Below are 24496 nucleotides of genomic sequence, written 5' to 3'. Positions count from 1 at the left end.
TAAATTATTATACCCACATTATTACCCTAACAACCACACTCAAGCAGGTGTTACTTCTGTTGGACCCTGTATATTGGCTAATTAACTGAAAAGTAAGCTTTTTAGTCCAAATGACTGTTTTGGCTGTTGTCGCTGCAGATTCACCACATAACTTGATAATCTTTCCAACATTTCTTTTGGTGGTATTGCCCACAGTATTGTACCTGGAAAAAATCATCTTGTTCTGCTTGGCGAAAATTAATAAGCAATATCCAAAATCACATTGTAAAACTGATTTAGGACCTTACGCTGATTTTCAATTCAGTGTGACTAGAAAACTCAGCAGATAACAGGACCTGTGTGGTGGCTGCCCCCAGCACAGTGGGATCCTCAGTGAGGAGCATCAGTTGTTTTCAAGCCACAGCCCTACGTTCTGACTGAGCAAAAGGCCCCTTGTGAACCAGGGAAACTGGCTCCTTGTGTTCTGTGGGATGAATGACTTCTGTGCCAAACATTCTCGGGCTTGGGGTTAGGTTATCTATCACTTGTTAGTTTTCTGAGTCCTTCCTTTGCAGAGCAAGCCCCTGGGAGTATATAATTGAAAGTCCTCAGCATCTGGGGGCAAGAGTGAGAAGTTGAAGGTCAAATGCAGCCCTTTTCTGGACCGTCCCGCCACAGGAGTTTGAGGTGCTGTCCTTGGACACAACAGCAATCTGGGCAGAGCAGCCACCTGAAAACTCGAGAGCTCAGTTCTTCCTTTCTCACTTCCCTGTGTCAGTTCCAGCAGGGAGCTGACCATGACCTCACACAGCTGCCCTAGTTTCTTTTCCTCTAGACGGAAGGCCCCAGAGCCCAAGTTACCTCTCTGCAGCTACAGGGACCCTCTGGGGTTGGGTGGTCAGATAAAATACAGGGTGCCTAGTTAAATTCGAGTTTCAGATAAATAATACTGTTTTAGTGAGTATGTCTCATGCGGTATTTTGATTCACTTCAATGTATCAGTTTTTAACACCCTGCCACGTTTACTTCATCTCTCTCTGATGTATAGTTTTTCTTGAATTGTTTGAATGCAAGTTGCAGACATTGTAAATACTCTGCCCCCTATCCTTCTGCATGCATCTCCTAAGAAGAAAAGCACTTCTGACATAGCCAGAAGTTTGTGTTTGGGAGATACTTGAGCACCCCGTACCCTTATTAGCTGCATCTGGCAGCTCTACCCTGCAGGTGCGATGGGGTAGAAGCTGTTGGAGTGAGCAAGCACGGGCCTTGCAAACCCACAGACCTGCACTTGGTCAGATTGGACGTGACCTACTGGCTCTGTGAGCTTGAGAAAGCCAGTGCCACCATTTCCTTATCTGCAAAATGGGACCTTGCAGGGCCAGTGTAAGGCTGCGAGCCCATGAAGCCCTAGCGCAGCACCTGACAAGTAGAGACTCCCTGTGAGTAGCAGCTGGCCATGGTAGTAAAGACAGTTGTCCTTCTCTGAGCGAAATGGCAGGGGAAAGAGATAAAAATAAAGAAGCAACCGTTTTAGGAATGTTAGCAGCTGTATTCATGCGCTTCCCTCTGTTCTTTCCTTCCTACACGTGGGCACACGCACGCTGTCTCCTCAGAAGATTACAGTGGGTTCCCTGACAGATGTCCAGCCATAGAGAGTGGAGGAAAAGAGACACATTAAAGGTGCAGGAAACGCTAGCGCTCTTGAGGGCAAGACGTGAATGGAATGAAAGGTGGTGTGAGACTTGTGTGGGCCTTGCCTCAGCCAAGAGCGGCCAGGGAAAGGTTCGATGGGGGCGGAGACAGACGGCGAGGACAACCCCAGCTTGTAAGGACATCTGTCAGCGTGACTCTGGCAAGCTGTCAAACATCATGGTTTTTTGTTAGGGTTTCTTTTAATTTTTTAAGTTAAGGACTCAGGTGTACTTAATGTTTATTTCCATCCTGAAACTTCCGGAGTCAACTTAGAGGAAAAGGTGCCTGTTGGATTGTTGTAAGAACAGCCTCCCTCTGGACCAGATTTTGCCCTCCTTCTTCCAGGAAACTCTGCCCTTTGTCTTTGGATTTTTGGTTGCCTAAGAGCTGGATACAGACCAGGCAAGGTACCCTCGGGCAGTTAACCATCTGCTCATTCACACTTACTGGCTCAGGGTTTGTAATTCTGAGCTGCTTTTCTTTACTTCAATAAATAAATGAGATGCAAGTCCTTTCTCACTCTGGAGTTCTCCACACACTGTGATGCTTGTCAGGGAAAGCTGGTGAGGCGTACGGAATGCTAAATCAATCATCCAGAGAATGATCGGAAACTAAACACTGTAGAGCTCGCTGTGGGGGATGGGGGCTCTTGGGGCTTTTGTGGGAGAGCTGACCACAGCTGATGAGGCATGGCCCTCGCCTTTGTTGTGCAAGAACAGAGGGAAAGCTTAGATGAAGTTGGTTCTCTTTGTATCGAGTCCTCCGTTCCCTTAGGGACTATTAATAACATTTTCTAGAATCTGAGTTTTCTTCTTAGATTTTCACTTAAAAAAATTATAAGGGAACAATTATGTTTTTCCTGCTTATAGAAGTCACTTCTTTCTGTTGTAAAACATTCAAACAATGTAGAAAAACTCAATGGAGAGAATGGGAGACTCCTCATAATTCTAGTCCACAGAAATCAGTGCTTTTAGACGTTTATTGTGGAGGCTTAGAGATTCTGCGGGTAACGTACATTATCTGTGTTTCACCTCCACGTTTTCATGTTCGTATTTTACCTGTTAGTCTCGTCCACACACACACAGTTTACATTGTCTGCTTCGCCCCGTAACACAGATCACGAGCGTGTTTCTTATTTCTGTGTGGTGTTTATAACTGTGATCGTTCACATCGCTCCAACCTGTGACTTACCATGATTTACCAAGTCATTCTCTTCCTGTTCAACATTGTGCTTATTTCCAAATTTATGCTAATTCCTTGTTGTTTCAACCTAAACTGAACTATATATAGGGCTGGAAGAGAGGATCATGACTGAGGACTTTCTGTTTGTTTTTTGTTTTTCTCTTTTATTGTTTAGCCTTTGCTGGGTTGTCTGTATTTGAGCAGACTGATGGGAGTGACAAGGTGCTTTCTGTAATTCAAGCCAAGTCCTAGAACCCTCTCTCTGGTCCCCAACTTGAAGGTGGCGGTGATCGGCACTGCCCTTTATCGAGCCCTTTTTAAAAATAGATTTTATTTTTTATTTTTAGAGACAGGGGAAAGGAAGGAGAAAGGGAAGGAGAGAAACATCAATCTGTGGTTGCCTCTCACACTCCCTACTGGGGACCTGGCCCACAACCCAGGCCTGTGCCCTGACTGGGAATTGAACCCATGACCCTTCGATTCACAGGCCCACGCTCAATCCACTGAGCCACACCAGCCGGGTTATTGAGCACTTTGAGTGTGGCCTGAGATAGGCTCTCCACCGAGAGCTCATTTCCTCCTTACAGTAATTCTAGTCCGGCCCCCTTTCCCACTGTGTCCATGGCACCTTCTTAACACCTCTCTCCTATGTCAGTTCAAACCAGGCAGTGTTGCACAATAAAAAAACATAGGCTGAGAGAATAATTGAAAGGGTTCTTGCACAGGGGAAAGGACTCCTGCAGTTGGAGGAGGAGGAGGGGAGAACCTTTGACTGTGTGATGTGCCGGAACTTCGAGGGCTTCTCTGGTTCTGGGAGGTGGAAACAGGTCTAGGAAGGAGGGCAACTTAACCAGTCTGGCTAACAAGCATCCCCCACCCCAGCGTTTTTGAAGTATGACCGACAAATAAAAATGTAGAAGTTTAAGATGTGCACCATGAGCATATACATTGTGAGGTGATGCTCACAATCGAGCCAGTGAGCACACCTACCCCTCGCAGAGTGTGGCGTTGTGGTATTCTCTTAGCAACATTCGGGTGTGCAGAACAGTGCTGTCAACTGCAGTCACCGTGCTGCAAGTTAACAGACAGTTTGTTCCCACTGATTTGTGAGAGCAACTGGTTCTGCTGACCAGTTATGAGGCAAAGAATGGGAGTCTGAAGGTGTCTGGCCCTGTTTTAGGTAACAATGGGACACCTGGGAGCCTTATCTAAGGCGTAGAAAAGGTGTTTTCTTCGAAGCAAGCCATTTCCTCCAACACAAAAGGAGGGCTCCTGACACTTGGCTGGTTCCCAGGACCCTGGGGCTCTGGTGACAGTCACCTTTGCCAGGAGCACCGGTTTGCTGTGTGTCTGGGGGTGGGAGGCTAGCTCCACCCCCTGCTAGCAGACTTCAGGCATTCTCCTAGCCTTTTTGAGCTTTGCTCTTCTGAAGTGTAAAATTGGGAAGATGAGTTTCACCTTTTAGAACATCAGGAGGTTTAGCTGAGACAAAGGGACAACACAGCGCCCAGCTCTTCATTATATCCTGTAGCTCAAAAACCTTCCATGGCTCCCCGTGGCTACATCAGATAAAGTCCAGACTCCTGTCGCCTCAACCCACCTGTAAATGAATCTCCCTACTCCCTGTAAAACAGTCACACCTAATATCGTCCATCTCTGTATCTTTTATTGTCTCCTCTTCCACAGCCACTGTCTTTCTGATTAAGCAGAGGGCTCCAGGAAAGAGGGCCGTGGAGCAGGTGGCCAGACAGGACAGTTGATTCAACTCTGGTTGTCTGTCAGGCACCCACCCCATGACCTCCTTTTACTTGCCAAATGTGTATTCATTCTTCCTGGTTTGCCTTAAGCACCACCTCTCTCCCCCTCGGTTCAGAGAGTCCATTGTCTGAATGCTACAGAGACCATTAGAGTCCTTGGCCATGTACCACCTGCTCTTTTATATTGTTGATGACTCTGCATGGGTGCCTCAATATTCCCTTAAATAGGGGGCAAGCTCTGGGAACACAGAAGCCATACCTATGTTGCTGGGTATCTCCTACAGTGTTTTCACGATTTACATCAGAGTTCTGTACTTTGCAAGAAAACCATGGGTATAGCACGCCTTTAAATAGTTGTTAGTAAAAGGGGTCATGGAGGGACACAGATTTTTCTTTCCACCCACAAAAGGAACTGGCTACTCTTAGCTCTCGAGGGTGCTGGATTACCGATAAGATACACAAACTGATAGGTGTTAGAGCTACGTGTTTCGGTGATTCTAATGAAGCTATTGCTTTCTCCATGTCTGAGTGTGACTTGAATGGTCAGTGAACAGCCACTTCCTCTGGGTGCACTTTAAAGGCTCCTGCGATGTGTAGCTATCCCGCTGTGCTACCAGCCTGGCCCTGTGGCTTTGCATTTGACCCTTCACCGCTTTCTTCTGCTCCTCTTCTATTGTCTCAGGTCAAATTTTTCTCTCACGGCATCTTCTGAGCAAAGTCAGTGGAAGCTAGTGTGTAAATGTTCTAGTACTGTATTCTGTTAATTACACAGATATTTCCCCAGCAACTGCATTGTTCTAGACTCTGTGGGGAGTATTAAAGAAAAAAAACAACAACTCTGTATTTGTAGGTCAACACCTTTTGGGTTTATAGGAAGAATTTTATTTCTAATTTTAGGTAGAGAGAAGAAGGGAGAGAGAGAAACATCGATTTTGTTGGTGCACTTATTTATGCATTCATTGGTTGCTTCCTATATATGCCCCAACTGAGGATCGAACCTACAACCCTGGTGTATTGGGACGACCCTCCCCAACTGACCTTCCCAGCCAGGGCAGCGCCTTCTGTTTTGAGAAGCCAACAGCTAACCTAATATGTTACCGTATTGAGTAGCTGTCCTTTCCTTTTCCTTTTCGGTTGCTAGTATCACCTGCTTCATGTTGATTACTGTTCACTTGTATTTTGAGAAGATGTTTTCCATTTGACACTTTTTCCCTAACAAGTTCCCATATGTATAATGTGTCACGTGGTTGAAAAGATCCATCCAGTTGAAGAGAACTACTGAAGGAGTTCATGGAGGAGGGAAAATTATTTCCCTACCCTTTTCCGGAAAAATATAGACAAGAAAAAGAAGTTCTTATTTTAATGAAATCAGACAACTTTTAAAGTATCTATGGGTCTTCCAAATCCTCTGGGAGACAAATTATTACTTACATGTTATCTTTCTCAGAGTTAACAAATTAGTTTCAAGAAGGTTAAATTCATGTTACTGAGTTGTTTCTAGGTCCTATACATATACTTTATAGCAGAGAAACTCTAGCATATAACTTGTATAACAAAAACGTGCGATGTATTTATACCCATTTCATTGAAATGTTGTGAGGTCGGTAGGAAAGGAGAGAAAAGCCCCGCTGGGTTCCAGACCCAGCTCAGATAAGAAGTTGCTGTATGACCTTCACTCAGCCCGTACCTTCCCCCAAAGGCCTCCGAAAGACGTCAGATCAACTGAGGGCTTTCTCAGTCCTGACCTGCTCCGTTGCTCCTCCTCAGATTGCCCACACTGTTTAGGAAATAAGATAAAAGACCTCGAAGCTCTTTTAAAAGAAACTGTCTAAAATGACTGATGAGGCTCCTGGGTGACGGGAGCAGGGAGGGGACAAGGCTCCTGGGTGACGGGGGCAGGGAGCGGACGGGGTGGAGAGGCCTTCCCCAGGGAAAGTCTGAGCTGGACACCAGGCTGGAGGGGAGGGGTTTCAGGGCTTGTCTGCACATTGTTCTGTCTCATCAGTCTGATCGCAGATCAGTACATCGGCTCTGATAGCAAAGACCAGGAATATTTTAATAACGTGCTATTTGCATAGAAAGCTGATGAACAGACATTCTGAGCTGATGCCAAACCGTAAACCAACCCCAGTGCTGTGGCGTGGCCAGCCCCGGACGTGGGTTTGCTCCCCGCCCCTCCAGAGGACCGGCTTTGCTTCCACGAGCTTAGGTTTTCACATTCATGTGTTCCAGAGCCACTTTGCTTTTCCCGGCAGAGATTCTTGGCATATTTTCTGTTTAGTAAGACAGCCATCGCATTGAGGTTCCTGGCAGCATGGCTCCTGTTAAATTGGAGGCCTGGCCCACTAAAATTTGACATCCCATTACATGCTGCGTCACACTACCTTTTAGCATGTGGTTTCTAATGTGTTTTGAAGCCAGTCTTGCTGTTTGTTGTCACTCAAACCCTCCTTGCCGGGGAATGGCAGGTGACACGGGGCGCTGCTTCTCTGGGAATCTGTTGTTTCACTGGTGGCCTTCCCTTGTCTGTGTCGGTAGATCCCATTTTCCTCTTTTGATTTTCTTTTTAATAATTTTCTGAATGTTAATTTTTTTACTCAGTATAAAAATTTGGAAAATACAAAATCTCATCGAGGAGAAAATAACAATGATCCGGATTTCCAACATGCAGAGTTAATCACTGTTCACATTCTGGTTTGTTTATTTTGCAGTCTACGCTTCTCTCTTTCTTCTGTACTTCAACAATTTTTACCATAAAAATGTAGTGTTTCTCCATTAACAAGTTGAGTCTAGGACTACTAGATACTAGGTTTCTGTCTATTAACCTTGGGCAAGGTATTAATTAGGCTTCTACTGCAATGCTGGATAAACAACAAGCAACCCCCTAAACTCAGTGGCTTGTAACAGTGACATTTGGTTCACACTTTGGTGTGTGGTCTGGCTGCAGTTGGAGCCTGGCTGGCTCAGCTGAACTAGGCTGGAGTTTAGGCTTCAGGTCTGGTCCATATATCACCATTTTAGGGCCTTGGCTGAAGGGACAGCAGCTACCTGGGGCGTGCTCCTCTTTTGGCAGAGGGTGGCTGGTGGGAGCTTGCCATGCCGCTGAAGACTTGAAGCTTAAAATCGGGGCATTGCCATTTCACCCACATTCTGCTGATTAAATCAAGTCACTTGGCCAAGGCTGACGTCAGTCAGGTGAAAAGCTGGGGACAAGGTGTATTAGTTTGGGTTTGCTGCGCCTGCCTTAACAAATAGCACAGACTGGGCGGATTGAACAACCCAGGTTTATTGGGTCATAGTTCTGGTTGCTAGAAGTCTAAAGTCAAGGTGTCAGCAAGGTTGATTTCTTCTGAGGCCTCTCTGTCTTTGGCTTGTAGACAGCTGTCTTCTCCCTGTGTCTTCACAGGCTCTTCCCTTTGTGTTTATTTGTTCTGATATCCTTTACTTGTAAGGACATTAGTTATATTGGATTACAGTCCTGACCTCACTTAACCTCACATTTCTCTTTAAAGACTATTTCCAAATACAGTCACATTCTGAGGTTAGGACTTCAGTGGACAAATTTTGGTGTGGGGGGGATGGGGGGCACACAATAGCTTATAACACATGGTAAGAGGGAAAAACAAAGGAAGGATTGTAGACAAAGAACACCCCGCACACTTAACCTCAAGTGAGGCTCAGCTTCCTCATCTGTAACACAGGGTAAGCACCTCTGTGCTCTGGGTTTGTTGGGGATTGAATGAGAAAATGCAATTAAAGACCCTGGTGGTGGAGGTGTAGGGATGGGGGTGGTTCTTCCTCAAATGGAAGGATTAAAGCTAGCCTTCCTGGGCCTCTTTCGCTGTTCTTGTCCTCCATGGGCAAACTGGGAGTGCACAGTGCTTCTCAGAATGGCCCTAACTTCCACAGCAGCGGTATGATCGTGGACTCTCTGTGACAAAGCCAATGGGACCTTTTGGGTACTTTCTTTAACAAAGTTTAAGCTAGTGTTACTTAATTAAAAAGAGAAATTGCTTGTCTGTCCACTTCAGCTTTGTTTTAGGCCCATTTCATATTGTTGTCTGTGTTGTAGTTCATACTTTTGATACCGAATTTCCAATGTGTAAAATTGATTGTCTTGTAAGTACCTTTTATGAAGAGTTCAATTATAAATAAACTACTGTAGCTGTTGAAAAAAAACCTATGGCCTTAGTAACACCATGTTTCCATCCATGAGCTGTGGCTCCAGCATCCTTACTTTACCACTAGTATTTATAAAGACCTTTTATATTTTAACAGAGCTGTGAGCTTCATCCTGGTATAAGGCATGGCCCTCCCCTGAATGCCAGTGAAAACAATAAGTAAGTCAGGAGGTCAGAGGAGGGGGTGCCCCTCTTTCTGCCCCTGTGTTCAAAGCCAGCGGCCTTACACTTTGTCAATCTCCTTTTGGTCTTCTCCCCTAGAATATTGTGCTAAGGAATGGTTCCGAGACCTTTGACTCCTGGAAGAAGCCCCCTCTGCCTGTGTACTCCCAGTTCTATTTCTTCAATGTCACCAACCCAGAGGAGATCCTCCGGGGGGAGATCCCTCGGTTAGAAGAAGTGGGGCCATACACCTACAGGTGAGTCCTGACCGCCTCCCCGCCCCCGGTGCCTGAGCCCTCTGCTCTCCCATGAGCACCCTCTGGGCGCTGCTGGGAGCACGGCCTTGGTCACTTCTGGGTGAGAATGGCTCTGTGGCCTGGAGCTGAGTCTCAGCCTGTTCTGTTTATTTCTTACTTTATTATTTGTATAAAGATTTCATTTATTTATTTTTAGAGGAAGGGGAAGGGCGGGAGAAGGAGAAGAAGAGAAACACTGCCTGGTCTCCTCTCTCACACGCCCCAGCCGGGGACCTGGCCGGGCCAGCAGCCTGTCGTGTTCAGAAATGCAGCTGCTTCTTCCTGAGTTGGCAGCACGTGGTTATTGAGCCATGAAGAGTGACTCCTCACCCCAGCCCCTTTAATGTCACCCTGTGATTTTCGCTGGTGACTTCTGCAGCCTTCCTCAATTTTCCTCCCCCACTCGTTTTAGACCAGTTCCTAAAATTCACTGTTGGTCCACAGAAAGGCCTTCTAGTCTCTTCCTTGGGCCTTCCCCACCCTCCTGGTAGGAAGACAGCCAGTGGCAGTGTGGGTTACTCTCCGGCAGCGACCACCAAGTCCACGTGCTGGGGAGTTAGAAGAATTGCTCTAGTGGCTTTTTCAAAGACGAGTGGAGGGAGGCACTTGGGGATCTCAGGGTCACAGCACTCCCCACCCTGCAGTGTTCCTCCTCCCACTTTGAGGGTCGCCCCTCCCCCGCCCACCCCGCAGTCATCCTTACTGTAAAGTTGCTCCTTACCAAGTTTTTTAAAAAATGGTGGAGGGGAGCAGACGGCAAGATCTTCCTTCTCCTGCGATATGGTAAAAAATTTCCCACAATTCTCTTGTAATTGATTGCTCAATAAATTGTTGCTGACTGATGCACTCAGTATGTATGAGTCAGTCGGATTCTTGAGTGCTGGAGCTTAGAGATAAAAATTCCGGTCCCTGTCACAGGTGGAATTGCCTGGCTTAATTCCGGACTTTGCCATTTACTAGTTCTTTGTGCCAGAGCTTCCTTATCTATAAAGTGGGGATAAAAATAGGACCCGCACCACAGGCTTGTTAGGATGGAATGAGACAATGAGTCAGTGTTATGAAGTGCTTAGACTAGTGCAAGCCCATAATTAGTGTTGTTTGCTATTATTATTAGTCTTAGTGGATTGCCTTAGTCTATATAAATCAATATACAGAATTGTAAAGATGAGCTCTGTTGTTACATAAAAGAATTTTTAAAAAACACTTAGGTCTTCATTCTAAAAAGCATTTTGTATGTGTTTTTTATGCCGAAAGAAACTGTATGTGCAGGGTAGAGCAGGTCTGTTCCACTCAGGAATGATAGGAGTTGAACTAGGATCTGAGTGTTCTATTTGTTCGGTTCACAATTTTAACTATTTTTTATTGTGATAAAAATTCATAGCACGAAATGCACAACTTTAAACACCCTTAAGTGTGCAGTTCGGTAGTGTTAGCTGTGGTCGCATTGCTGTGAAACAGCTCCAGCACTTTTCACCCTGCAGATCTGAAAGTCTGCACCATTAAATCGTTGCTGGTGGAAGTGGGGTTCTTGCTGTTTTGCGAGAGAAAGCATTTTCAGGGACCCACAGAGGAGGATGAGGTCTGGTGGTAAGATTTATTCAGGAAGCAAAGTGAAAAGGATGCCCCTCCAATGAGTGAGTGAATGAATGCCCCTCCAGTGTCCCATCTCTGTCCATCTTGTCTTGGAAAATCAGGGCCAGAAATGGAGTCAGTATCCAGAGTCCTGTGCCATATTAAAGCTTAATCCAGTGCAGAGTGCAGCCAGTTTAGCTTGTGTTCCCAGCTGCAGTCTGATGCAGTGCTGAGGTATTTGGGCTCCCACCTGGAGCCTGGGAGTGGAGTCCATGCGGCCATCGGCCCCACGGCTGCTAAGGCCACATGGCTATGGAGAGAGGATGTGTGAGTGCATGGGGCGAAACGCAAGTCACAGCAAGAAAGGGAGAGAGAGCTTCTGTGTTCCCCTGGGGTTATAGCCAAGGGTAGTTTTTTGTTTTTTGTTTTTTTCAAAATAACCAATTAATTAACTTTCCAAGCTTCCATGTGCTTTTTGATGGGTCCACCCCCTAGTTAGGCTGACAGGCCTCTGTGGTCAAGCACCTACTTCTGTGTCCCCCAACAATCCGGTACCAAGGGGGGAAGGGAGGAGTGTTAATCCCCTTGGAGGAACAGGGCTTAGATCGCCCCGTGGGGTGCGAAGCTGCAGCTTCCTGGTGGAGCAAACAGGCTCATGCTCCCTACTTTATTGAGCTCACTGTCTGACTCCCTTTGCTCTCTTTCTTATCAATAACTATTTAACTACCTACAGTAGCAACATCCCTTCCCACCTCCCCCAGCCGCCAGGGACCACTGCTATAGACACCTTATGTGAGTGCAATCATATAATATATGTCTTTTTGCTGTTTTTGTTTTTTTAACTAAAGTCCTTTGGGTGACTGAGAACTAAAGAACAACCCTTCACAGTCTTCCCTCAGGGTCTCCTGGGCCTGTTCCTGTGGCCATGACCCTCATCTCCTGAGAAGAAGATATGGGTTCTAATCAGAACTCAGAGAAACCCCGCAGGCTTCCATTAAAGAACAGGCCATTCTGTTTGCTGGCTTAATGTGCCGTTGTAGGTGCAGCCACGGGAACAAATGAACCCTAGAAGTAAAACAGTGTCCAACTCTCAGCATACAACGTCCATATTCCCATTTTAGAGGGGCTTAAATTTACCGGTGAGGAAAGCCCGGGCATATCTGACAGGGGTTCCTGAGGATCCACTGATCTCTCAGGGTCCACGGATAGAATTGAGGGTGGTCTGTGACTTGGGTGGGAAGAAAATTACATTTTATTTTCACTAACTACCTGCTAAAATTTAGCATTTTCTTTGAGTGTAAAGGTAGGCAACAAACCACAGTGGCGCTGGCGGTCCCTGTGGCCACACCTCTGAAGGAAACACAGGTACTGCTTGCTGTGCCTCGTGGAAGCTGTCGCTCAAAACGTTCGTGTTCACGGATGCTTCACATTATAGCAATTGTTAGACTCCTGCTACATCTCATTTAAAATGTCAGTGAAGAGAAACACAGGTTGCCGTATCACAGATTTCTAAGTGGTGCCTGTATTTCAGTCACTGCTCGCCTTTGCAGTCTCGGGCGTTTTATTTTCTGTGTGTGAGAACAGCGGCCTGAGTGCGGGTCCGTAGGCTTCACCGCACCTAGGGCCCGGGCCACAGGGAGGGCTCAGAACAGCTGCAGGTGGCTGCAGGCAGGCTGGTCACTCTTGCCTGGTTCACTATTGCCTGCAGGGGTTCTCCTGCCTCCGCTTTTTCTCCTTGTTCTGGTCTTCCTTCCATTCCACTGCCAGGGTGACTTTCCAAAGGAAACACCTGACATTTCCTTCCCTTCCCTGCCCACGGCGCTGGTGACTCCCTGCGTGATGTCCAAGGCCTGAGCGCTCTGGCTCCTGCTGTGTACCTAGCCCCTTTATTTTATTATTTGTAGCAATAATTACAATTTATTTTTTGGCACTTGCAACCTAGAATTTTATGCTCTAACCAAAACTACTCAACAGAAATTTAACATTTGCCACATATATAACTGAATATTTTCTAGTAGCCACACTTAAAAAAGTAAAAGTGTGTGTGTCTGTTATGACCCTGTCTAGGGGCATTATGACCACTGGTTTGTACATCTCTCTTTCTCCCCAATGTACCGGAAGCTCCGTGAGGGGCAGGAACCAAGTGCTTCCATCTCTAAACATCCAGTGTTTAGTGAATATTCGTGGAATACTGAATAAAACATCGCAGCTGTGGTTTAAATCCATAAGACATACAAGAGGGGAAATTGTTTAGATCCATAGGACACAAATAGTTCAGCTGGAGCCACAGGACTTCAACAGAGGAACCCAGGAGCCAAGGGTAGGTTCAGGAAAGGGGGAACGAGGTCCTGAAAATGAGTGACTCTGTTTAGGAACGGACACTCACGTGGTCAGTACGGACCAGGGCGAGTTCCTGTAGGCCTCAAGTGGGTTGTGAGATCTGGGATTTGTAGGAAAAGTTGGCGTTTTAGGGAGACATACAGCCCCTCTGGCAGGCCTTTTGCAATCATGCAGTGGATCTGATCTCTGTCCCTCATGACTTAATTATGCTATTGCTCAGCTACTTAATGTACAAGACATTGCAGGAGCTCGTGCCCCAGGGTTTGATGGTCCCATGGCTTCCCTCCCCCCGAGGCAGCCGACTCTGTCCACTGTGTGCACAGAGTCCAGGGGCACAAAAGAGAAGCAAGGCACGCGCCCCTCGCCGGTTCGCGTGGATTGGCCTGGTGGGGGGGGTCTGTGAGGTGGGGGGCAGGCTGTGGAGGGCCTGGTTCATGTGACACACAACTTACAGCACCACATTTTCCAAACTTTTCACATATGGATGAGTTCAGAATATTAATGTTTTTGCAAAAAAGACAGTGGCACTTCCCCATGCAGGTAAAAACCAGTCAATCTGGTTTAAGTAATGTAGTGTATAGCAATGTTTTTTAAAAATTTCTTTTATTAAAGTGTAGTTGGCATACAATATTAATTCGTTTCACGTGGACAGCATAGTGACTCGACATTCACATACCTTATGATGTTATGAGACCACATCTAGTTACCATCGCTCACAGTACAGAGTTATTACAATATTATTAACCATATTCCCTATGATGAACGTTATATCCCCATGATTTATTTATTTCATAACTGGAACTTTGTACCTCTTATTCTCCTTCCCCTTTTTGCCCATTCCCCCACCCCCACCCCTCTGGCCACCATCCATTTATCCTCTGTTTCTGAGCCTGTTTTTGTTTTATTTATTTATTTTTTTGGATTGTACATAACAAGTGAAATCATGCGGTATTTGTTTTTCTCTGTCTGACTTATTTCACTTAGTGTGATATCCTCTCGGTCCCTCTGTGCTGACACAAATGGCGGTATTTCCTTCTTTTTATGGCTGAGTAGTGTCCCATTGTAATGTGCATATATCACATCCTCTTTATCCGCTCATCTATCGATGGACAAATAGGTTGCTTCCATATCTTGGCTATTGTAAATAATGCTGCAGTGAATGTTAAGGTGCACCTTTCTTTTCAAATTGGTGTTTTTGTTTTCTTCAGATAAATACACAAAGGTGGAGTTACTGGGTTGAATGAAGGCTGTGGATTGAGCAGTCCCGGAATAGGCCTGTTGACACAAAGCTAATTCGCCTCGTGTTCTGTTGCATAGTGACATATTTATCAAAAATGTGTATCCAACTTATGATATTACATGGCTTCTGCAGCCTTTTTGAGATTTGTTTTTTATTTTGTCAGGTTTCTCTTCCTATTTTGCCCGCTATTTAACGTTTTAAGAACTTTTTAGAAATTAATTTGTCTAAGGGCTCTTTCAACTCGCTTTCATATTTCTGAGACATATTTGCTAAATTCACAATATCCCACTAAACCTCTCCTTTCTTTGAGTTATTGAGTTTTGCTGTTTGGATTGTTCATTTCTCTTGTAGGCTCCTTTTACTGCTTTGATAGAAAGGAAAATGATATAAGGGACAAATATCTCATAAGTGGTTTTTTAATTATTCATTGAGCTTTAAGTAATACTGGATTATGAAATAATCAACATATACAACATCATATGTAGCAGTATCTTAAAAGTGTAAACTACATTCATGTTATAAAGATAATATATATACATATATATATGCAGTAAAAGTAAATTTGAAAACGCAGTAAGTAAGAAAAGCTACTACGATCCACGGTTCCACGGTCTCCAGGATTGCCGGTGCTGGTATTTTAGTGGACATCTGCTCAGCCATTTTTCCATGGGTGAGTTTTACTTCCACATGGCTATCATATTGTCTGTATATATGCTATATATACATGTATGTAATATGTATAGTCTGTTCCCTTAATATTATATTGTTGGGGGCTCACCTGTAGAGCTCCCCCGCTGCCGCAGATGAGAATAAGTGTACCAAGACGTGATCTGCTTGGGGAGGAAAGGTGACCAGTCTCTCAGAGGAGAAGGGTCCTGAACCCCTCCTTCCCTGCATCTTTATTGAGTTCAGCTCACACAGAGATACATGGTATGCACGTAAAGCTCATCAACCAATGTCCAAAAGCTACAGTCATAAAAAACTGACATCATTTACAGATAATAGTTGAAGAAACACAGTGATTGTCTCTAGTCAGGGTCAGCTTTAGCTTAAGTGTCCGATTCATACCAACAGGGCAGAGCAAGCCTCAGATGAAACAAGGTACATTCTTTCTCTGGCCAGATTTGCCACTGGGAGCCGTCTGTTCCAGTACAAGGCCGCAGCTGCCTCTGGTGTTGTTTTCAGGCTGAGTCAGGTGGGGGAGCAAAGCAGCCAAAGACTAGCAGACTTTTACAGAAAGAATGAGGACTCAGGCTATGACAAAGCTGAGGCGTGAGGGTCTTTCTGCCCCTTCTCTATAGACCCCTAAGTCCTTCCCTGATGGCCCTTTGTGACTGTGCCTGTCTTAGGTCGTCCCTCCTTGAGGAACCTTACCTGTCGTTGGCTAACCAGTCATCTGCCCGGGCCAAGCAGGGGGGTATGAGGAAGGCAGGGGCTGCGCTCCTGCCAGGAGGACAGGTTCTGTCTCCTTAGTGGCTCATGGCCCCAAGGCCTTGTCACTCAGCCCTAGCTGTGGGACCCTTTTGTCCACTAATGAGGCTGCAGTTCCTGAAACCAGGCAGGATGGCTCCCAACATTATATCTTAGATATTTCCCCATATATGTCTTGGTTTTATACTAATATATTTTAATGATGATAATATTTTAAGAGATAATGGGAATATTATTAATATATTTTATTTGAACATTCCCTTCTTGGACATGTAGACCAGTTCTCATTTCATCATTTGGTTACCACGGGGATTGAATGTTCTCCTCATGTTTGCCAACCGATCATGTTTCCACAATCTGAGTTCTTGCCCTTTGCCCATGTGCCTGTCTGGGTGCTCAGGCCACTCTGTAACTTTTGTATACAACACTTAACCCTTTGTCACATTTGTGCTAGCTGTTTGCCTTTTCTATTTTTAAAATTTACATATAGTCAAATCTATTCTTTTATCAACTTTCCTATCATTTCTGAGCTTGAAAAGTCCTATTCCCTTCAAAGGTTTGATATTCAAGTCTATTTTCTTAAAGTTCTATTTTTTTTTTTACATTTAATTTCTTAAGGATCTAATTGCCTCCTTGCAATTTAGCAAAGGTAGGAACTTTGTTTAAACTTTCAAATTCTGTCCCCATTAGCCCTTTAATCCTTTACTCATCTCTAAGCCAAGCCAAATACTTTTTTTTGATATTAAAGAGAGATAAAATTGAGAAACTCCATGGTTGTTGTTTCCATTATTACATTCTCCTTTTGGCCTTTCGCGACTGACGTCTTTTATGCAGCGTGATGTTTTCAAGGTTCACCTATGTCGTAGCACACAGCACTACTTCATTCCCTTTCTTATTTTTATCTTCGCCAGGGATACTTCTTTTCTTTTCTTTAAGTATATTTTATTGATTGTGCTATTACAGTTGTCCCAGTTTTTCCTCCCCTTTATCCCCCTCCACCCTGCACTCCACCTCCCTCCAGCACTCCCCCCCCCCTTAGTTCATGTCCATGGGTTGTACATATAAGGTCTTTGGCTTCTCCATTTCCTATACTATTCTTAAACTCCCCCTGTCTATTTTTTACCTGCCATTTATGCTTCTTATTCCCTGTACCTTTCTCCCCCATTCTCTGCCCCCCTGCCCACTGATAACCCTTCACGTGATCTCCATTTCTGTGATTCCATTCCTGTTCTAGTTGTTTGTGGAGTTCCCATAAAACTTATCAGCTGACTTCTCAAAAGAAACCTTACAGGCAAGAAGAGGCTGGCAAAGAAGTATTTGACATCAGGAAAGTCAAGGACCTACATCCAAGATTACTGTATCCAGCAAAGCTATCATTTAGAATGGGAGGGCAGATAAAGTGCTTCCCAGATAAGGTCAAGTTAAAGGAGTTCATCATCACTAAGCCTTTATTATATGAAATGTTAAAGGGACTTACCTAAGAGAAAGAGGAAAATCAAATCTATGAGCAGTAAAATGACAACAAACTCACAACTATCAACATCTGAACCTAAAAAACAAACACAAAAACAATCCATTATTATATTTTCTAAACCTGACTCACTCTTCTCTGATATCACTTTTTTCTCAAAATAAAAAGAGTGCCTTTAGATAAAATTTTAAAAAATCTTTGAACTACTCAAAAATAAGAAAAATAGATAAAGATCCCCCCCACCTTCCTGTCCTATACAAAAGGTGGTGACCAGGTACTTGTGAGGTGTGAATGCACATGGTCGTCCCGAGTGACTTGCCTGCACTAGCCAGGTGGGTCAGGGTAACGCTTCGAGGACAGGGGACCATGTCCACCTTCAGGAGTGAAGTTGTTTCTCAGTGTCTTGCTTTGGGCCCTGGGTGTTCAGTCTCTCACGGAGCTGGCCAGGCAGTGCTAATGGAAAGTTAAATCCCGGTGCTGCTCTGCTCCCTCCCAGTGGCCTGCTTCCCTTGCGCTGCCCTTTCATCCACCCTGTGACTTCACTTCGTTGACCTGTCTGGTCAGCCCGCCTCGCCCTGAGCTGCAGGCTGCTCTTTCTAAACCACCTCTGCAGTGCATCTCCTCATCCCTTCACTTCCGAAACACATCCTGTGCTCTCATGCTGTGCTGCCTGCCCTGGATGCTGCCCGAACCCCACCCCCAACCCTGGAAACCTGCTCCACCGGGACCAACCCAAATATGTTCCTGCACAAGGACGCCTTCCTCAGGACTCCTGTTCTAGTGGCCACTCCTTCCTCCCGTGGAGGTCAGCTTTGGAGCAGTTTCCAGTTGTGAGGCAGCCATTTAGATGCAAGTCTCCTTGCTGTACCTGGATTCTTTCAGGACAGGAACCAGGTGTTATCATTGCTCCATTGAGAGGGCTGAGCACATAATGTTAGTAGCTAAGCTCTTAGTATGTGCCAGGCAGTGTTTTAACTGGATGACAAGCTTATGCGAATTTAATTCTCACAACACTACAAGCACGCTATGCTAATGTCTCCACTTTACAGATGAGGAAACTGAGGCACAAAAGCAATGAGTAACTTACCCTTAGTCACAGAGCTGATAATGGATGAAGCTGGAATTGAATGCAAAGCCTGGCAGTCAGATCTGACCCGCACTCTGCCCAGCGGGCTCATCTCTTCTGATAGCGGTCCTAGCAAAGAGCATGAATGAACTAAAAAGATGAAAGAAAAGGATTATATGATAGTATTGTGCATATCTAATTTACCCAAAATCTCTGAGGTATTGCACAGATAGCGGTTAATTTCCCAATTATTTAAAATTATTCCTTTTTTTCCCTGGCTGGCGTGGCTCAGTGGATTGAGTGCCAACCTGTGGACTAAAAGGTCGCTGGTTTGATTCCCAGTCAGGGCACATGCCTAAATTGTGTTCTGGGTCCCCAGTTGGGGGTGTGCAAGAGGCAACCAATAGATGTTTCTCTCACTCTTTCTCCCTTCTTTTCCCTCTCTCTAAAAATAAATAAGTAAATAAAATATATATATTCCTCCCCCCTCTCTAAAATTAAATAAACAAAATCTTAAAAAGAAAATGCCCTGGCTGGCGTGGCTCAGTGTATTGAGTGCTGGCCTGTGAACCAAAGTCAGGGCACATGCCTGGGCTGCAGGCCAGGTCCCCAGAAGGGGGTGCACGTGAGGCAACCACACACATTGATGTTTATTTCCCTCTCCTTCTCCCTCCCTTCCCCTTTAAAAATAAATAAATAAAATCTTTAAAGTTATTCCTTTTGGTTTTCTTATCTCAGGCTATTGTTTACCTTCTGTGATGGTGAGATTTTATTTAAGCATTTAGGAGTTTAAAATTGTTTTCTTTTAAAAAGTAAGAACTTTAAAAACTATTTAAAATGAAATATCTCTAAAATCAATCAGGTATTTTCCTGCCTGATGAAGTAGTTCGTGGATCATAACTCAACCCTTTTTTAATGACCAGGGTCACCATTGTGAATAACAAATATTAAGCTGTAGTCTGAGCCTGTGACATCCTGGGGCCTTCCACATCAGTCGGATTTGTGAGCATCTGCTGTGTACCCGGGAGCATACCCAGCACTTTCAAGTGTGGTTCCTGATTTAATTATCTAGGCCTGAGATTTGTTTGCCTTTAAAAAATCCAAAAACAATAAAAAAAGTTTGTTTCTATTTCTAGAAACTTCTTTGGTCTTGCCAGAGACTGTAAAGCAGTGACTGATCACTTCTTGCTCTCAGTCTGCTCTTCTCCAGGAGGCCGCCCTGCTTCTAGTTGACTGTAGTTAACCAGCTGTGGGGGAGATTTGGGTACCAGACTTGCTGGTGTTGTGGCCTCCCTAGGGTTGCCAGGGGGACAGAAATGCTTGGAAGGAGAAACATTTTGGGTTTCCTTTGACTATAGGTTCCTCTGACTATATGACTCTATGTTGTTCTGAGAGGGAGGGCCCTTGCCATCTCTCTCCTTGGTCTTCTTGGCCTCTGCAGAGCAGGGACCATTTCTGACAGCCCAGTGGCACTGTCTTCCTTCAGTGACTGCTCTGCAAAGGCCAGGTGTCAGTCATGCCTCAAAGCAGCTGATGGTTGAGGGTAAGTCATATGGGTAGCTCTGAGTGACCTATCATGGTCCCTTGGTGCCTGCCAAGGGAGTTAATATTTTAGTGGTTTGGGAAGCCAGGGCTTTGACTTGCTGAGATTTATTGAGAAACCCAATCAAGTTACAAGGCTTAAAATGATTGGAACCCTCATGCTCAGTTTCCCTTCAAAACATCAAGTTCTTACCCGGTGAGCCATAAAGAAAGCATTTAAAAAGTCATCTCTAAAGTCAGTACACATAAATAAACATAAATGATGCAGGCTGTAGGGTTGGAATTATTCAGGCCTCCAGGTTCATGCCCCAGGGCTAAGTGAAAAATAAATTTTAAAAAAAGCCTTAGCAAGGTCATCGATTTTCGTCATGAATCAGAAAACTTGAAAGAGTCTAAACCTGGGTTGCTGGACTGACGCTGAATCCCAGCTCTTGGCTCCCTGGCCTGGCTTCTTTTGCGTGCAAACTGGTGTTCTCCCTGGGGTTACTTTTCCTACTTCTAGTTCCTTAGTGGTCAGCTAGGCCGTGGGGTCCCCGCCCTGGTTCTAAACGGGTACACCTAGAAAAGTCTTTCCCTCCTCAGCTTGGCTACAGGGAGGCTCTGGAAATGGAAGTGAGGAGGAACGCCCCTCTGTACGCACCAGCCTTGGCAGAGGCAGGGATTTGCCTTTGAAATGCACTCTTATCCTCCAGTTTCTAACCCCCATCACTTTGCATTAACTTCTCTGTAGAGTCAAGGAAAACGTTTAACTTTTTCAGGGGACCTGGATTCTAAACCTGCTCTGCCACTTCCTGGTTAGTCCTGGGCTAGTTACTTTATCTGAATCTACCTTAATCTCATCTATAAAAAGACAGGGTCATGCTTTCCATATGAGGGGGCTTTTGTTGCAAGCAAGAGAAACCCCCTCTGTCCAATTTAAATACAAAGAAAATTTATTTGAAGGCTATAAATTGGGTTACACATCCCAAGTTGCGGCCGGTAAGAAAAAGGCAGGGTCCAGGGCAGTTTTAAGGACCCGCATCTTCGGAGCAATAGGATCCTCGCCTCGTTTGCGCCCCCTGGAGGAAACCAGTATTTCTACCGTGTTTTCCGTCTGGAGGCTCTGCTGGGGAGTCAGAGGCCCAGGGAAAAGAATTGGTGGAGCCTAGCCTGGGTGCCACACCCTGCCCAGCGCAAGAGAGGAAAGGAAGTCAGGGCTCTGACCACAAAAACGGGGAGCGAATGTCTAACAACCAAAAGTCCACCGCAGATACTCCCTGACTGCAAATCATAGAGGTGTTTTAACAGGATGGCATTTCTCGGATTTTGTATGTATGCCTTGTGATTATATTTTGGAACCAAACCATAACCCACGAGAGAGTTCATTGGCTTTGATTCCCTGGTCAAGGAGATCGTGGACCATTGCATTTTCCAAATTGTGGGGGAAAGAATGAAAACGACAGTTTTTTGAGAAGACTCTATCCTGGGGCTCGTTTCCTTCTCACATTATAGTTTTAATCGCCGGTTTTACAGGGTCAGTATCTGCAGTCTCTCTTTCTGATGATTATATTGGCAATAGCATATTGAGAATAACCTTGATCCTGAAAGAGGGGAAAATATTGCTTTATAAAGTAGTGACTATCTTCAAACAAAATGTATTTCTTTTTTTTAGGGAAATCAGAGACAAAGCAGATATTCAGTTTGGAGATAATGGAACAAAAATATCTGCTGTCAGCAACAAGGCCTATGTTTTCGTACGAGACCAGTCTGCTGGGGACGCCCAAACAGACCTGATCCGAACATTGAATATTCCTGCAGTGGTAAGTGCGCATTTTAAGTACCATTATTGCAGAGTTTAGGAGAAAGGGAAAGGCTGACTTAAGGCTGTTATGGCTTTACATTTAGGACTAAGTTATGTTAAAAAATACATATATAAAAAGAAAAATATTTTTCCCCTTCCCTTCTTTAAAGGTTATTTTAGATGTTTTTCTGAGGTCTTTCAAAAACGGTGACCAGTGCAAATTTTAAGATTATTTTTTCCACAATTTCTTGCTGTGTGTTCAGGATCAGCACTTGTGTAAATAAATATGTGTAGGATTTTTTTGAGTAGCTAACAATTTTAAAAATATGTATTTGCCCCTTGTTTTCATTCAGAAACTGTAGCAATAGAATTTACATACCACTTCTTAATTTAGATTTCTACCTTGTATTTATTAATTCTCAAAACATATACTGACTGTTTGTCTCCATTCCAAATAATAAAAACTGGGCTGTTGATTACAGCATAGAGTGATTCCACTGGGCCCTGATTGTAATGGCAGTTCCATCTAACAATAACACTTAACACCCAGGAAACTTTCCTGTTCACCTACACCAGCCCCCTCTGAGGCCCCCATTCTAACTCCTAGTTGACCCCTCCATTTGCAGCTGAACACTCGCAGTGGGTCCAGGACCTAGAAGACCTTAGATCCCAGATCCGGCCCTGGCCTACTGCCTAGAGGTGCAGGGTTTCTGGGGGTCCCAGCCTCTGGCCTCCATCAGGAGGGATATGGGCGCCACCTTGTGGCCAAAGATGACAATGTAATTACAAGAGCTTTTTCCCTTCCTGCCTTGTGGGGATGACAGGAGGCAAGTGGGGGTGCTAAGCTCACAGTTAAAAATGTAATACTGAGAAAGGATAGTAACGGAGGAGTTTTATTCTTGTACATGCGGTCATAGAGGAGCTCGTTGGTCATTTTCTCAGCTACTTAATCTCAACATTTAAGTTTGCAGCTCCTTTGGCTAAATGCTCAGTAGGTGAGTGGGGTGGTTACACTATCTGATTTTGCCTGTGCTTTTTCCAGACCGCCATGGAATGGGCCCACCAGGGCTTCATCCAGATGCTCATCCAGGCGCTGTTAAAGGCATACCAGCAGAGCTTCTTTGTGACGCGCACAGTGCACGACTTGCTCTGGGGCTACAAAGATGAGCTCCTGGCCCTCATCCACCCGTTCAGGCCCGATGTCTCTCCCTATTTTGGCTTGTACTATGGGGTAAGTGGGTTTTTCTTTCAGAGTCTCTTCGTTCATCTCAGGGGGCACCCTACCCAGATTTCATGTTCACTTTGCCTTTCTTCTATGAGAAGACCCAAACTGCCTGGAATCCTAGGTGTCTTGTACAGTGTGTGGAAAATAAGTGTTTTAGCATGGCAGGGGGAGGGACTTCTCCCACAGCGGGCTGCCAGCACTGACTATGAACGAGTGTAGCTGTGAAGATGCGTGGTGTGGCTGTGCCATTAATGGGGGGTGATCTTTCAAAGTGTCACACATTTCAGTGTTCAATGCCACGTCTCATTTTGACGATTTGAGGACCACTCTGGCTCTACAAGGCCCAGTTGGTGGAAAGGCCTGTACCATCGCTCAGTTACCTTAGCACCTTCAGTGGATTTCCCACATCCGGGGGGAAAACCATGAGACTTATTAGAATCAGAGGGCCTAGATTGACATTTTTACCTCTTCACTTAATAACTATTAAATGAAGGTTCAGAGACTTTTCCGAACCTCAGTTTCATCGTTTCTAACTTGAGACTAGAAGTACCCATACTTCAAAGCTTGTTTTGAAAAGGCTAAGTGAGAAATCCATTAAAATGATTTTCAATCTATGAGTGAGTTGCAATACACATTTCAGGGACCATTATTCTTTTCCCCTGCATGACTGGCTCTAAAACTGACCCTAAATTAATATGAATGACTGGTATGTGTTTTCATTTCGGAGCCAAATAAGCTCTCTGTAGTGTTGTTGGGGGTGGGAAAAAGGCAATGTTTTTGTTCAGTTTTTCATGTGCTTTGGGCACATACTCTACCCGGTAGTGCAGGAGCTCACTCAGGGAGCAGGATAGGCTGTGAGGTCGGGCATCGCCACCGGCACCCACTGTTCCGCACCCGCCCAATCGCGGCCTCAAATCTTTCCTTAGTCCTAGTGGGTTCTGCCAGCCTTCCCCTGGGGTACACTAGGCCTGTATGCCTTCCCACCAGCTCAGCCTTAGTGAACACCATCAAACACTTTTCCTTCAGAGACTTAAATGACAAAACAGCCAAACAAGGGTGTGAAATGAATAGGGTGAGGTGAATTCACAGAGCTCCTGAGGAAAGGGGAACCGGTTGGTTAAGTATCAGATACTCTTATTTGCATATTGCAAGGCCAATCAGCATATCTGTACCCGCTGATTTTAGGGAACCTGCTCTCCTTATATGAGAGAGTTCAAACCCCTCCCACAGAGTGTGGGTTCTCTGATGTATAAGATTCTAGTTGTTGGAAAGTGTCTTTGAGAAGTCAGCCAATGTAGCCAATTCTCCCTGGGGGATGGATGTTTCTGTTACACCTGTGGTGTGAATGTTGTCACCACATCCTCAGAACATTTCTCAGCCTCCCACAGCAATGCATCCCCTGTAACCAACTCACAGCCCCACCGCAGTGACACAAAACCTGTTTATCACTGCTGGTCCTCAAGTAACAAAAGTGCTCCCCAAACACAGGGAAGCGTCACATTCAGTGTCTGATTCTAGGGCAGATAACAGCTGGGGAGAACCCTTTTTGAGTTATCGTGAAACATTTAAATACTTAACCA

The 24496-nt window shown here is 45.0% G+C and overlaps 1 protein-coding gene across 2 annotated transcripts in view; it reads left to right on the top strand.

The window, feature by feature from the left end:
* Positions 1-24496, top strand: part of SCARB2 (scavenger receptor class B member 2) — a 59208-nt gene that overhangs the window by 9410 nt on the left and 25302 nt on the right. For both annotated transcript variants that reach the window (XM_053923535.2, XM_024579356.4), the window contains exons 2-4: positions 9053-9210; positions 21563-21710; positions 22734-22922. In XM_053923535.2, coding sequence (XP_053779510.1) covers positions 9053-9210; positions 21563-21710; positions 22734-22922 — 495 coding nt within the window. The remainder of the gene's footprint in view (positions 1-9052; positions 9211-21562; positions 21711-22733; positions 22923-24496) is intronic.

Source organism: Desmodus rotundus, chromosome 4, assembly GCF_022682495.2.
Source record: "Desmodus rotundus isolate HL8 chromosome 4, HLdesRot8A.1, whole genome shotgun sequence".
NCBI classification, from domain to species: domain Eukaryota; kingdom Metazoa; phylum Chordata; class Mammalia; order Chiroptera; family Phyllostomidae; genus Desmodus; species Desmodus rotundus.
The sequence above is the reverse complement of the archived record's forward strand: the minus strand, read 5'-3'. Positions and strand labels throughout refer to the sequence as shown.